Source organism: Hyaena hyaena, unplaced genomic scaffold (genome assembly GCF_003009895.1).
Source record: "Hyaena hyaena isolate Hyena2069 unplaced genomic scaffold, ASM300989v1 scaffold_207, whole genome shotgun sequence".
Classification (NCBI taxonomy): Eukaryota; Metazoa; Chordata; class Mammalia; order Carnivora; family Hyaenidae; genus Hyaena; species Hyaena hyaena.
In genome coordinates, this window is record NW_024080836.1 from 1,198,115 (window position 1) to 1,213,136 (window position 15,022).

General features: G+C 36.5%; 1 protein-coding gene across 7 annotated transcripts in view; it reads left to right on the forward strand.

The window, feature by feature from the left end:
- The window catches only part of COBLL1 (cordon-bleu WH2 repeat protein like 1), a 167,822-nt gene extending 153,044 nt beyond the window's left edge, over nucleotides 1-14,778 (forward strand). For all 7 annotated transcript variants that reach the window (XM_039241996.1, XM_039241994.1, XM_039241990.1 and 4 more), the window contains 3 exons: nucleotides 3,669-5,242; nucleotides 7,340-7,516; nucleotides 13,523-14,778. In XM_039241996.1, the coding sequence (XP_039097927.1) occupies nucleotides 3,669-5,242; nucleotides 7,340-7,516; nucleotides 13,523-13,609 (1,838 nt within the window). In that variant the 3' untranslated portion in view covers nucleotides 13,610-14,778. The remainder of the gene's footprint in view (nucleotides 1-3,668; nucleotides 5,243-7,339; nucleotides 7,517-13,522) is intronic.
- Nucleotides 14,779-15,022: the final 244 nt, after the last annotated feature.

Below are 15,022 nucleotides of genomic sequence, written 5' to 3' on the forward strand. Positions count from 1 at the left end.
AGAGGGAGATACAGACTCTGAAATAGGCTCCAGGCTGAGCTGGCAGTCAGCACAGAGCCCAACGCGGTGCTCGAACCCACGAACTGCGAGATCATGACCTAAGCAAAGGTCGGACGCTTAACTGACTAAGCCACCCAGGCGCCCCAGATATATATTGTTTTACCTATGTGGTATGTGTTGGTTAATTTGCTGGGGTTTTATTTTTAATTTTTTAACATTTATTCATTTTTGAGAGACCAAGACAGAGTGTAAGTGGAAGAGGGGCAGAGAGACAAAGAGAGACACACAGAGAATCCGAAGCAGCCTCAGTCTCTGAGCTGTCAGCACAGAGCCCAACGCAGGGCTCAAACTTTCAGACAGCAAGATCATGACCTAAGCTGAAGTCAGACACTTAAACGACTGAGCCACTCAGGCTCCCCATGTGTTGGTTAACTTGAATAAGTCTGCTTCATTTTCCCCACAGTCAATACCATCCTAAGATAGAATACTGAGAAGTTCTAAAAGTATATGCTTTCCCCATCCTTTTCCTCTTGATTTAGTTTCTCACAGCATACATTATGATGGCCAATAGAGTTTTTACTGAGAAATTGTGCTGCTTCCTTCTTTTTAAAATGATCATCAAATTAAGTCATTTTTTTTTGCAAAGATTTTAGCAACAAGTTAATGCTAGAGTCACAGGTATATTTCTGTAATAATATTTTTCTTTTTTTTTTAAATTTTTTAATGTTTATTCATTTTTGAGAGAGAGAGGCAGACTGCAAGTGGGGGAGGGGCAGGGAGAGAGGGAGAGGTGGGATCAGAGGCAAGTTCTAGGCTCTGAGCCGTCAGCATTGAGCCCGATGTGGGGCTTGAAACCAGGAACTGTGAGATCATGACCTGAGCCAAAGTCGATGCTTAACCGACTGAGCCACTCAGGTGCCCCTGTGATATTTTTCTATTTGCATTTGATTTGCAGTAACCTTTGTCAACTCTGGGTGGGTGTCCCCCCCACTTTTTTTTAAATTGAATTATATAGGGGATTTTTAAAATAATTTCTATTATCCTTAAAGTAGTTTTATGGATTTCTTCTTTGTTTTGTACCTATCCAGTATACTTGCTTCAGTCATCCTTTTGTCAAATGACTTGTGTTGTAGATGTTGATATCAGTTTTGAGTAGGGAAAGGACAGGATAGTACAAAATCTGCCTTTAACTTTTACTGGCTATCATTGGAAAACAGCCTAACAAAGTCATTGACATTTGGTTAGTTTCATTATTAGTATGAGGATGGGTTAGTTAGCAACTGAATTCAGAAGTGATTCTAGGTTTCTAGGCCTGTCATTTGGAAATAATTGTTGAGTTTCTGATGAGAAATTCAGAAGTAGAAAATAGTAAATTAGGTGGGACCCACCAAAAATGTGAAAAATAGACATTTGATGAGTTCTAAAACCAATTAGGGTTTGTTATATGGAACTGAATTTACAATATATTTTCATGTTGATTTATTTTGTTTTGGAAAATATTTCTATTGTGTAACTGGGCTATACCTATATTCACTGGATAATGAGAAATAAGAGAGAAGGAAATACATTTACATTCATTTCCTGGTGCCAGGGACCATTTCTTACATTCTTTTGTGCTCATAGCAATGTTGGCAATAGTACTTTTCATGTAGACATTAAAAATACTTGTGAACTAATATAATAAGAACCTAGGCAGAAATGTGCCTTTTCAATGATTTTTTAATCAAATGTGTCCTTACTCACAAAAGTTAATAAATATTAGTCTTTGAGAGGTCCCTTGTATAAACAATAAATATTCTGATAACCAGTTGCATTTTTTAGGAAGACTAAAAATGAATTCCATTTAAAAATTATATATTTAATACAAGAACCTTGCAACATAATAGAAAATCTTACTACCATGACCAAAAAATCATGCAGTTAGGTAGGGTGTACAAATATGAAGGTACTTTTTTTTTAAGTTAGTTTATTTATTTTGAGAGAAAGCTGGGTGGGGGGGGGGGGCGGTGACAGCAGGCAGAGAGCAAGAGGGGGAGAGAGAGAATTCCAAGTAGACTCAAACCCGCAAACCACAAGATCATGACCTGACTTGAAATCGAGCGTTGGATGGTTAACTGACTGAGCCACCCAGTCGCCCCAATATGAAGGTATGTTTTTAAATTCTGTGTATACAGGAGCATCTGCATGGCTCTGTCTGTTAGGTGTCGAGCTCTTGGTTTCAGCACAAGTCACGATCTCACAGTTTGTATTTTCAAGCCTCATACCAGGCTCTGTGTTGACAGTGTGGAGCCTGCTCAGAATTCTCTCTCCCTCTTTGCCTCTCTGTTCTTCCCCCCTTCCCATACATAAATAAGCTTAAAATATACAAATTTACCTGGCAACGTGATATTTTTTTGCATGCATATTTTTATTTTTTAACAGAACTATTCAAAATAGCTTATGACATTTTAGGCAGTGAAATTGTTCTTTATCTTACAACTAAAAGTGAGTGATAATACAACTATAGAGAAATACTTGACATCCTTTCACAATTTGACTCCCAAGGCTCACATTTCACTTGTGTGAACTACCATATCTGGAAAAGAAAAGCAGTAACGATTTTGGAGATGAGGGCTAGTCGGTCATTGGGGAGAAGTGATTCTTCTGGGCGTTTGACTGCAGGAGCCCAGTATAGAAACCATTTCCCTGAGGACCAGACACAGAGTACACACTCATAAACCTGTGTCTCCTTCCAGCTGCCTCATTCCAATGCTTTGCCATTGTGTTGCTGTCTGGCAACTGTTGCTTGTTAACCTGGACACTAGCAAGTAATTTTTGCTTTCAGGACATGTGAATGAGAAGTAAGAGGAAAAGTAGTGCAGGGAAGAAGAAGGCTGTTTTCTCTACTTGGACTCTGACATGAGAATAGGTATCCTTTCCCTCGGAGAAAAGTCAAAACCAACAGGATTGTTTTTATGTAGTTGAAATACCCCATATTATGACTAAAATCAAAGTCTTTAGCAAGGACACCTAATTACCAAGACAGTCAACTTAGATTTTGTTTTTACTTCACTTCTTAAAGGTCATGTTTCTGTTGTTTGCCTTAATTAAAACTGATAATATTCAATGGGATTATTTCCCTTTTGATGTAGAGTGTGAAATATATATACGCTAGGGGTTATAGAAACGACAGAATCAAAATAGGGGGACAAAGGAGGAAAAACGTATTCTTGAAATTTGTCAATTTCTTTTGTCATTCATTCGTAATATAACTGAAATATGAAGTTTACCTATCAGGAGAAACGTAGCTGTCTTCTATAGAATGCTTGTTCTGGGGAATATCCTCTCCTATTTGGCATGTTATATAAATGATGTTTAAATGTAATACATATTTTTACCTTTTTACATGAGAACACACTGAGGCTCGAAGGGGTTAGCTAACATGCTGTTGCCACACAGACTGTTGTCAGTCAAGCCGGGTTCCAGTCTGGGATTTCTATGGTACCAAAGCCCATGCTTTTTTCCCCCTAATGCTATTACTTGATTTTGTATAATCAGTGAGCTGAACATTGCCTGTATAATTCAAACCAACCTATTTCAGTTTGGGAGAGGCAGGCATTTGGAAACTTGAGGCTTTTTTTCCGCTTTTTTCATACATTTAACTTGACAATATTTTTTTTTTCCTTTAGGAGATCAAAATGAAATAATTGTCATCCCTATGAACACAGAAGAGAATATGAAAAATGGAGTGAGGATAACAGAAACCAATGTGGGAGGTGTTGCCAAAAATAACAGTGTGGACATGGGAGTTGACAGACTATCAAACTATCAGGCACATAAAACTGATACTGCTGAAAGTTACAAGGAAAGTCCTCTAGCTGCATTGTTAATACCAGACCCAAAACTGAATCAACCCAGTGAGGAAAAGACAAAAATGCAAGATGCAGCAATTCAGACAACCCCTTCCTCTGACAGTTTTGAGGGGCATCACCAAGATCATAAATTGTCTAATTTCACAGCTGATGAAAGCGTGCAAACTCCAAGTAACAATAAATCGACTCAACACTCATCTCTAAGCCTCCAAGATTCTGCTATAGATGCCTCAAGGAAATTCAGGAGTCAGGGCCCCCTAAACGTGCATTCAGAGAACCAACTCACTGTAAAAGATCCAATTTGTGCACATGGTAATGAGGACCTTTTGCCTCCTGTAGATGGGATTGATAAAAACTCAACTATTTCTTATACAAAGGATTATCCACTTTATAGACAAGACTATGATTCCAAGCCAAAACCTTCAAATGAAATCACAAGAGAGTACATACCCAAAATTGGAATGACTACTTATAAAATAGTGCCTCCCAAGTCCCTGGAGATACTGAAGAATTGGGAATCAGAAACCCCTGGGTATAAAGATGATCACAAGACACATACTTTAGGGAAAAAGCACACTGGTGAGAATGCAAAAGAAACTGCAATCCAAACAGAAGATCTTGTTGTATCCGACAGCCCAAAGGAGCCACAGGCAGACCTTAAACTGCAGCCTAGCCCAAGAACTGAGCACCAGGTGCACAGCGTGGAGAGCTCACCCCGCGTTGCCATGGGGAGTCCTCTGCTACCTACTCCCAGAATGACAAGGGACACTGGCACAGTTCCTTTTGTGCCTAATTTGGACGATATAAACAATATTTTGGAGTCAAAAATTAAATCTCGGGTTTCAAATCCCCAGACTAAACCAAGTTCTTTTTTCCTACAGATGCAAAAAAGAGTTTCAGGTCACTATGTGACATCTGCCGCTGCCAAGGGTGTCCACGTGGCCCCTAACCCTCCTCCAAAAGAACTAAGAAAGAAAGAGGGGGAAAGGGATGCGATACCTCCTGCAGAACAAACTCTTTCTCCCTTAAGTAAAATAACGCAGTCTCCCCCACAGCACCAGATTAAAGCAGCTGATAACATCAGCCTCCAGAAGCCTAGTGAGAGCCCTCCCCCTCCCATAGCTCTGAGACCTACTTCTCTTCCTGCGAGTCAATTAGCAGCACTAAATCTGAAAACTTTGAAAACTTTTGGTGCCCCGAGACCTTACTCGAGCTCTGCGCCCTCACCGTTTGCCCTTGCTGTAGTCAAACGGTCACAGTCTCTCAGCAAAGTGCGCCCAGTGTCACACAGTGAGGGTGTGGCCGTCCAGCCTCCACTTGACACAGAAGAAGGGAAGGTTCCTTCTCTAAATAAATTTGTGGGCATCCCACAACTATTTGTGAGTGATAAGGTAACATGACCTTTTTAAAAATCAGGGGCTCTTATACAACATGGTTTAGATGGGGGTTAACAAGCATGTTGGTATATTTGTGTGTTACTTAACTCCGAATTCATATTAATCTAATGGCAAGCCACCATAGGGAAAAAAGAGTAGTAATACAGAAATCTGATTATTTACTCTCAGGATTATTATAATTCATATAACTTGATTGGGTATTACTATACAGTCATTAAATAATTGTATCATTAGCAAATATGTTAATTTTTAAAAATTTCTTTACAAATTTTTTTTTAATGTTTATTTTTGAGAGAGAGGGACAGAATGTGAGTGGGGGAGGAGCAGAGAGAGAAGGAGACACAGAATGCAAAGGACACTTCAGGCTCTGAGTTGTCAGCACAGAGCCTGACACGGGGCTCAAACTCAAGAACAGTGAGATCATGATGATCTGAGCCGAAGTCAGATGCTTAACTAACACAGTCACCCAGATGCCCTATTTTAATTTAAATTTTCTTTGCCATACATTTGTATATTGTACTAGTTAATAGTTCTGATTCTCTTTTCCTGTGTTTTGCTTGTCTCAATTTGTTTATAACTTTTCTGGATGTTCTGGTTTCTTTTCTAATTCTACATGATAGCAAAATAGTTTTAATTATTTAGAAACATAAACAGTTAAGACTAGATAAAATAACCAAGTACTTCTCAGCTATACATTTTCTATCATATACATTCAACCTAAATTACGGAACATCGATGCATATAATTTAAATTGAAACCAGAATTTACAATTTCAAAATGTAATTTTCTTAATTTCCCATTTTTGTGAACTTAGTGTCAACTTTTTCAGTTACATGTATGTTGACTAGCATTATCTAACCTTACTAATTTACATAAAAGGGCATTTATTGACTTAGTGTTTGGCCAACTAAGTCTTATAATTTGCTAGGTGCAAATAATATAGTCAAAGGAAAGGATGAAACTTACAGTATGAATTATGATAATCCCCATGCAATTTTTTAAAAAAATATTTTGTGTACTTTTACCCTGATAGTGTTTAAAGATACTTTCAGATTTGTGTGACCGTTCCAGAAGTATTTCATATTACTTTTTCAAACATTCCTAGAGTAACCGAACATTAACCATATTGCCACGTAAAGATTTTTTCCATAATTTCAAAGCAGTATTCATCTTGAAGAATATTTCTTCATATATTTCACATTTATGTTTCTTAGCTTTGATATAATGTCAGGAAGAGATGTATGATCTAGAGATTAATTCTTACTTGGGAACAAAGCCTGTGTTTCTTCTTAGAATGGAATACCAATCCTAAACAACAGAAGCTTGATTTAGATAATACAGTTTTTGAGTCATTGCCCAAGCTCTGTTTAGCTCATCTTTTGTAAAGATATTTGGCAGCATAAAAAAGACATGTTTAAGATTATTTGATAATAGTTCCCAGTTAAATCAGTAGCTAAATATTCTTTCCTAAGCTTAATTAAAGTTTGATTCTTAAACTTGAAAATTCCTAATATTTTTTAGTCCATGGGCAAAATAAAGAAAACACGGTCATCAATTAGCCCCTGTGACTTGCATTAACACAAAATAAGCTGTTACATGTAGCATAGTCCTTAATATTCTTTTATTAGAAGGTATGATAGATTCAAACAATATAAAATTGTCAGTTTTTCCATTTTGTACTGGCAGAAATAATTTGAAACCTGATGTGTTGTAACAATAAAAATGTGTTACTTTTTAGCCTCTGTTTTTTTTTTTTTTTAATCATTATTTGGCTCTTCTGGCCAACTCCATTGGCGAAATCAGCATTATTTGACTTAAGGACAGTAAAATTACCAGTGTATTCATAAAACAAAGAGAGAGGGACCACTTTTCTTCCTTAGCCTCATAAGTTGAAGAGAAGTAAAGGTAATACTCTAATCTTCCAACTGAGCATGGGCAGCAGAGATAACTCACAGGGGAAGGAATCAGGACTATGTTTAAAACCCCACTTTGGCAAAGAGTGATTCTTTAAGAATATACTGATGATGAATTTTCTTAGTGGCCCATTCTTCACTTGGTATTCATATAGATATTTTGCATTTATTTTTATAGGGAAATAACTCTGCATATAATGAGCAGAATTCCCAAATACCATCTCCAACTGACTGCCCATCATTCATTCTTAAGAGACAAAGTTCTTTAACATTCCAAAGCTCTGACCCAGAACAGATCCGACAGAGTTTGCTGACTGCAATCCGTTCTGGAGAGGCTGCTGCCAGATTGAAAAGGGTAAGTTTTCTTTATCAGATGGGTGACCGTGGGCTTATTTTCAACATTGTCAAACTAATATTTAGGGGAGATTGTTTTCTGGCTCTTGCATCTGAATAGGGAGGATGCCAGAAGTTGCTCTTTGATGTCAAGGGTCATTTTTGAAGTATAAGCTGAAAGAGTCCAGAGTCTTACACATACTTAAAAATATGTCCGGTCTATTTTCCACAACATGGGCCAGGTGCGGAACAAGGGTTTTGCTCATTATTATATAACTATATATAGAAAGTACCCTGGACTCTTACTTTTTTTTTTTTTTTTAAATATTTTTATTTATTTCTAAGAGAGAGAGAGACAGCGTGAGCAGGGGAGGGTCAGAGAGAGAGGGAGTCACAGACTGAAATAGGCTCCAGGCTCTGAGCTGGCAGTCAGCACAGAGCCCAACGCGGGGCTCGAACCCACAAACCGCGAGATCATGACCAAAGCGAAAGTCGGATGCTTAACCGACTAAGCCACCCAGGCGCCCCCTGGACTCTTACTTTTAATAAATTATATTAGCATAGTAAAAATTCTTCAGAAAGAAAATCCCTCCTTATTCCAGAAAAGCTACACTAGCAATAGGAATGTGCAGGTTTTCAGTCCTTGCCCCACGATGATCCAAGTCAGCTACCATATGTGGGAGATTGAGCCGGGGGCCAGGTGGCTTTATAGGTTAAACACAAAATGTAGGGAGAATCTAGGGAATTTAGAGGACATTGAATGCAGAAAGTCTAGTCAGCTAAGGCCCTGCCATAGTGGCCAGCTCCTCCTTCCTAAGCTGTAGAACTTCAGGAAGGGAGGTATGCTTCTTTGGGGGGCAAATGCCAAAGAGACGTCACAGAGAATTATTTGTAGGTGAGTTTCCTCCGTCACTTTCATCCACTCAAAGAAGACCTGCACGGTGAAGCCTGGAGCCTGGCACCAAAACTTGGACTTCCGAGAGGCTGTAGTCTCCCTAAATGTCTTTCTTGTTCTCCCCTTAGTTATCTTGGTTGCGGGTTCCTCAAGACAAGAAAAGTGCTCATCATTCTCCTGACTCCCTAGGCATTTCGTTTTGTGAATTCCTTCTCTAATCATTTTAGAGGTTATTTAGAGAAGAGTAAGAGACTTGTTGAGCACAGCACTGAGCTCAACAGAAACGAAATCTGTGAAGGGACAGGAATGTTGCAAAGAGAGAAAGAAAAGGGGAGGGCATCTCGGGCACATCTCCACGGCCAGCCCTGTCTGCGCTCCCCATTTTCCTCAGTGTGTTTCAGTGGAGCCATGAGTGACGGCTGTTTTCACGGAGGGCTGGGCGCTCCCATCTGGGCAGACAAGGAGACAGGGCAAAATATTGCCTGCTGTCAGGAGTGGAGGAAACATGAAGGAATAATTCAGATTAGGTTTGAATTTTGTCAAGTATTTGTAGAATCTGAATTTGGGTGCCAGGCAGGAAAAAGGAATGGTGGTTTTGAATACTGCAACTGGTATTTCACAGGTCATGACATTTATATTTTTGTGGGGAAATACGCCCATGCAAATAAATTGTACATCCTCACTTAAGAAAATAGTTCTCTTTCTAATCTTGTAAATTAAGGTTTGGTTTCTAAAGCTTTCTCAATTCTGGGTGCCTGGGTGGCTCAGTCAGTTAAGCATCCAACTTCAGCTCAGGTCATGATCTCGCAGTTTGTGAATTCAAGCCCCGTGTCAGGCTCTGTGCTGACAGTTCAGAGCCTGGAGCCTGCTTCAGAGTCTGGGTCTCCCTTTCCCTCAGAGATCTCTCTCTCTCTCTCTCTCTCAAAAAGAAATAAGCATTAAAAAAATGTAAAGCTTTCTGAATCCAATAAACTTGATAATAAGCATTTTTTAAGCACAAAAGTACTAAACATTGTCCTAGCTACTGGGGATACATAAAATGAAGCCTCTGCCTTCTGGGTGTTCACAGCCTGGGACTCAGAAACATGACACATCAGGTCCACAGGAGAACCAAGTAGCTACACAGAACATAACTGCAGTGTCTTTTCCTAAGTCAGTGGATAATTGGACTAACTGCAGAACACAGTGCATTAAGTTGGGAATGTCTTTTAGGCCAACAGAACGATACAGGCAGGCAGCTGTGTGCTTGTGTTACAGGCTCTAAGTTGGCAGTCTCTTCACTTATAAAACTCTCCTTGCTTCCAGAATGAGCTGGATGTGAATCAGCATAGAAAGCAGGCCCTAAATGATGATCCTATAATTGTATCCTGTTTATAAGTCATTACTTGAGGTTCCAAGAAGTCTAAATATTATCTCTTTCAGTAGGAGATTATCAATAGCCCTGAGGTTTTATAGCGCCAGTTCCTAAATTTGTTTAATGAAAATTCCTTACATAATCCATTTTTTTGTGCTAAAAATGGACACAGGGTCTCATGAAGTTCACAGTATCCACACACTATGATCAGGATTTTCACTTCTAATTATACCCTAAAAAGGTGTGTGTTGTGTACCAGGACACACAAGAATATTCATGAAATATTGTTTGTAATAGCTCCAAATAAATATAATGTTAATATCCAAAAACAGAATCATTAGTATATTCAAAGAATGGATTATCAAACAGCAATAAATTGGCCAAAATACACCTAACCACAACATGGGCAAGACCTATTAAAATATATATATGTGTAAAGTTTGATGGCATGCATCACTAAATTATTTTATTTAGTGATGCATGCGTAGGTGGCAATTATTTTTAAAAGCAAGGAAGTAATTATAGAAATCATGATAGGGTTACTTCCACAGGGAAAGAAAGGGCATTGCTGGGGGTTTGTAGGAGGACAGGCAACACAACTTAAGAGGAAACTAAAAAAACTAAGTAATCAAGATAAATGTTATCTTAATGCAAGATTTTTTAATGCCTAAATGAAAGCAAAATCTTGTGATAAAGAAAATGTCAACATTTTAAATAAAGACAAGATCAGTAGGGAGCTGGAGCTATTCTCTTTGCCCGGGTGGTAGATTATATATATGTTTGTGTTTGTTTCCATTGGTTTGTTTATTGAAGTTCAGTGCACTTTGCTGTGCATGTATTGTATTTCAAAAATTATATTGTAAAAGGAAGTAAAAATGGACACCAGAAGGCTTTAATTCCTTGTGATATTTGCTTAAGTCCCATATTTCTATCCTGTACTGAACATTTCTCCTGGTTTGTTTTAAATTCTAAGATTTCTTTTATAGAACAACAGTTATAGTGCCAAATAAAATCTTCAGTGATTTTGACAGTGGGCTTAGATTGTTCATCAGAAAGTTGGCTCCAGGTTTGCCTATATTCTGGCACCCAAATGTTCAGTTTAACTCCAGGTACCAACCTGCCTTCTGGCTCTGGTTCTTACCCGAATAATTAGCCTTCATTATAATAATTGGTTCACATTAGAACAATTATCTAGTTGACTGCTCTAGTGTAAATGTAGTCCTGAACATGCCATGTTTTTTTCATATTGCTTAAGATTTTTTTCCACACCTTACCCCTATTTGACCTCCGTGTAGTCAGAATTCTGTCTTGTCTTCATATAAAGTTTTAATAAATCTAGTTCACTGTTTTATAAAACGCATTTGGCGTTAAGATTTATATGTGAATCAGCAAGTTTTTTTCAGAGAATAAGAGATTAAACTCTGATCAGTTACTTGTGCTGATACAAGAATTTTCTGGCTACTTTTGGTTCCTATTAATACTTCAGTTACTAAAGGCTGTTACACTGTTACAAGTAGAATATAGGTTTTTAAAATAGGTTTATGAAAATAAACTGACAAATGGTATTTAGTAGTTGATATTAACCATTTCCTTAGAATGTGAAATTTATCTTTGGCTCCATAAAAACCTGGAAGAAAAAAAAAACTGGGTGTGTCACCCATAATCTTGCTAGCATATTTGTTTAATTGGTCTGCTTTTTATTCATATTTCCTTGTTTGGAAATATGTACAATCCAAGAACTTCAGGTTGGCAGTTCTTTCCATACATATATTAATAAATGAGAGTTTTATAGAGAGTGCTCCTTACGAGAATAAGAAAGCTATGAGAATATTCCTGATATTTCTTTAAACTTAAAGTTGAGACAAACACTAGATGGTCATATCAGAAAATTCTTTAATGCTCGAAAGTTTTTAATCTTTAAAAATATCTTTATTGTTAAGTATATGTTCATTCAAAAATTTCAAGCAATACTCTTTTACTTTATGTTTATAAAAAGTTACCATATTCTATTCAAGAAATATTCATTGATCTACACCATGTGAGGCAATAAAATAAACATGCATATAGTGTGGCATTAAAATAAGAAGGTTTCTGACCTCACAGAATTTATACACTAGTCTATAATAATGTCTTCTCATGCCTGAGAGTTTAGTATACAAATTTTTAAATATCAAATGAAATACCGTTTTCCCCCTAAAATAATTGCTCGTGATAGATTACAGTGAAACCTTCCAGACCACTTTTGTAGTATATAAACATTTAATTTTTCTGTGCAAAAATAAAATCGTCTTTAAACCACCATAAATATCTCTTTGAAGTTTTCCATCTTATTATACAGACACACACACACGCACAATTCTTCTTAAGACTATGGAGTATTTGACTATATGAATGAACCATAGTTTATTTGCTCCTTATTGGTGGATATGTAACTAGATTTTGGTTTTTTCACTCTATAAATGGTGCTACAATAAACATTTTTTATTTGTATTAGTCATCGGTATGTTTTTTAAATACTTAAAACGTCTCTTTTTTCCTTGCAAAGAATTATGACCACTGCAATTTTAGCAATAATTACAAAAATAATCCCTACACACTGAAAGTTTTCATACCAAAGTTACATAATCAAAAGTCATTACCTGTCTCTTGTTTGTTGGCTATTTTTGGGAAGGAATCCCACGTGAATACTAACCAAGATGCAGGACTTTTCCTTCCCCTGGTGCAACTTTTCTTTTAGCTGTTTTGATGTCAACCACTCTACTCCATCCTGGGTTCATAAGACCATGAAGAAAGTTGATTCATTTCGATGACCAATCTTTGTTTTGTAAAAGGCTATGAATGAAGCACAGGGAAATCAAATCCGAACTGAATTTGCCCATTTTATTTTCCTTTTTAGGAAGTTACTCTGATGCAAGGCAAAATCTGTGGCCTTTTGTACTTCACTTCTCTTGTGAGAAGATGATAATGTTTGGTTAAAAATTTAAACTAGTCAAATTACAATCTAGACATTAACTAGTTTTCTTAAAATATTGTCACATATTATGTATAGTATTTCAAAATATTTTATCAACTACCCAGAATCCAGATGATTTTTTTTAAATATTCTTCTAAGTGTTAGAATGTCGAGCTATTTAAGAAATTCTTAAGTGGATTTCCTTCACTTAACATTCGTAAATAGGAGACTTTGCCATAGAATTTTGGAATTTAGGGAGTTTATTTATTGGGAGGAAGAAAACTACTTTTCATTCTGCAGTTGTTTTGGCATAACACTCTTAGATTTGACTTCTGTAGCCCTTCAGACGATAGCATTTTTAAAAACCAAAGCTGTATTTCCTTATTAATAAGGGGTACCTGGGAGGGGAACTTCAAGGTAACGTATACCATTAATACAATGGAATTCTTTGATTTGTGGAATTCACTTTATTTTTCTACATTTTCCAAGGCTCTTTTGAGGAGCCAGAATTAATCTAGCAAAAAATGCTCTTCAACAGCTTGGCCTGCAGTCTGTTTGTACTCTTGTCCTTTGAGTTGATTTTGTAATTTTGTGAAGACTAAGATGTGTTAATGGATTATTTAACTTGTTTGTTGTGGAAATAACTCTCTGATTTTTAATTTTATGGTAGAGTGAACATTCTTGTTTGTGATTTATTGAATACGAAACACTAAATATTACCATTTACAATTATATAGAAGTTAAAATGTGGTAATTGTTGAAAATTGAAAATTAGATAGCTGTCCATTTTCAATTGATGGGTACAAAACGTGTTTCTTTTTCTTAGGTTACTGTTCCATCAAATACAATATCTGTGAATGGAAGGTCAAGACTCAGCCATTCCATGTCCCCAGATGCCCAGGATGGCCATTAAATGTGCCTGACATAATGCACTTAACCACCTCTACTTCACAGAACATCATGCTGATGGAGAATGTTGGCAAATGTATATTCAGATGTACACTAATATATTGTCTATTAAAGTGTAAAAATTTGTGCTGTTGTGGCTCTTAATGCCAAAAGAAGAATTACAGAATTTATAAGTTATAATATTTTTGGCCTTTTTTTGCCTTAAAAGCTGAATATGCTGCTTTAGAACTTTAAGGCAAGGTGTTAATGACTTTCATTTTTTTCAAATGAGACATAGTCACCTTTTGTTGATTTCACTTACTGACACATTCTTTACACTGGTGACTTAAACAAAAGAATAAATTAAGATTCATAGACTTGCATTTGTGTGACACATAAATAGGTAGGCAAATGTAGATCTGACATTTTCTACCTTAATGTTACAGTTTAATTGGAAATGTTTATAAGTTATATTAAAGTGTGTTTTGGCTGAAAGTATGATCTAGAAATCTAAGAATATCAAATAAGTATATTTGGTTTGACAGTTCATTTAAATGAATCACTTAGAGTGCAAGTCTTGTGTGTTCTTTATGTAATTACAAAATCAGTGTCAAATTTATGGGAAGCTCATAATATTTTATTAACATGAAACTTTTTTTAATCTTTAGAATTTAAATTGCACAAGGAACCTTTTAAATATTTTTTGTATATAATCATGACATCGTTGTCACACAGATATTATATATTTTATGTGCCAGAAGCCTTAGAAATCTTATGAAAATGTTGGTCTATTGTGACAATTATTTCATATTTGATATGTAGTGAGGATTAGGGGTTAGTATATGTTCATATTGGAAAACTTCAGAGACTACTTTGAGGTTCCAGAAATTTTTGTTTTAAAGTAAAATGATAGTCATTATGTAGTTCAGATGCTAATATTCTTAATATATATTTACATTAAAGCTAAAACTTAAGCAAAACAGTGCCTAATTTGTTGGCTTATAACTGTACTGGGATCTAGAGCTCATTCATGTTCTAGTCCTACTTTAAGAATCTAATTGTTCACATATTCTAAAAGCTTTGTCAAACAAGTTGATGTTAAGTTGGTTTTCACTAAAGCTCTTGGGATGTCTGCCTCTTTGGAAAATGTGTTGATTTTTTCCCCCTGTGTAATAAAAGCAAGTTATATATTTGGTTTGTGTCAAATAGCATATTTATGAATTTCACCTGACAACCGTATCTGTATCAGCCAGTGAACAAGTCTTAGGAAAACCTGTCATTCATCAGGGCTCTCTAGTGAACAAGTGAGCCCATACATCCAAAGTGCATGATCTAAGCATCAAAAATGCTTAGACTAGTTCCTGATACATGGCAGGTACACATTAAATGTTGCTATTACCTCCTCAAATCGGACTTGAAGAGACCCTAATATATGGAA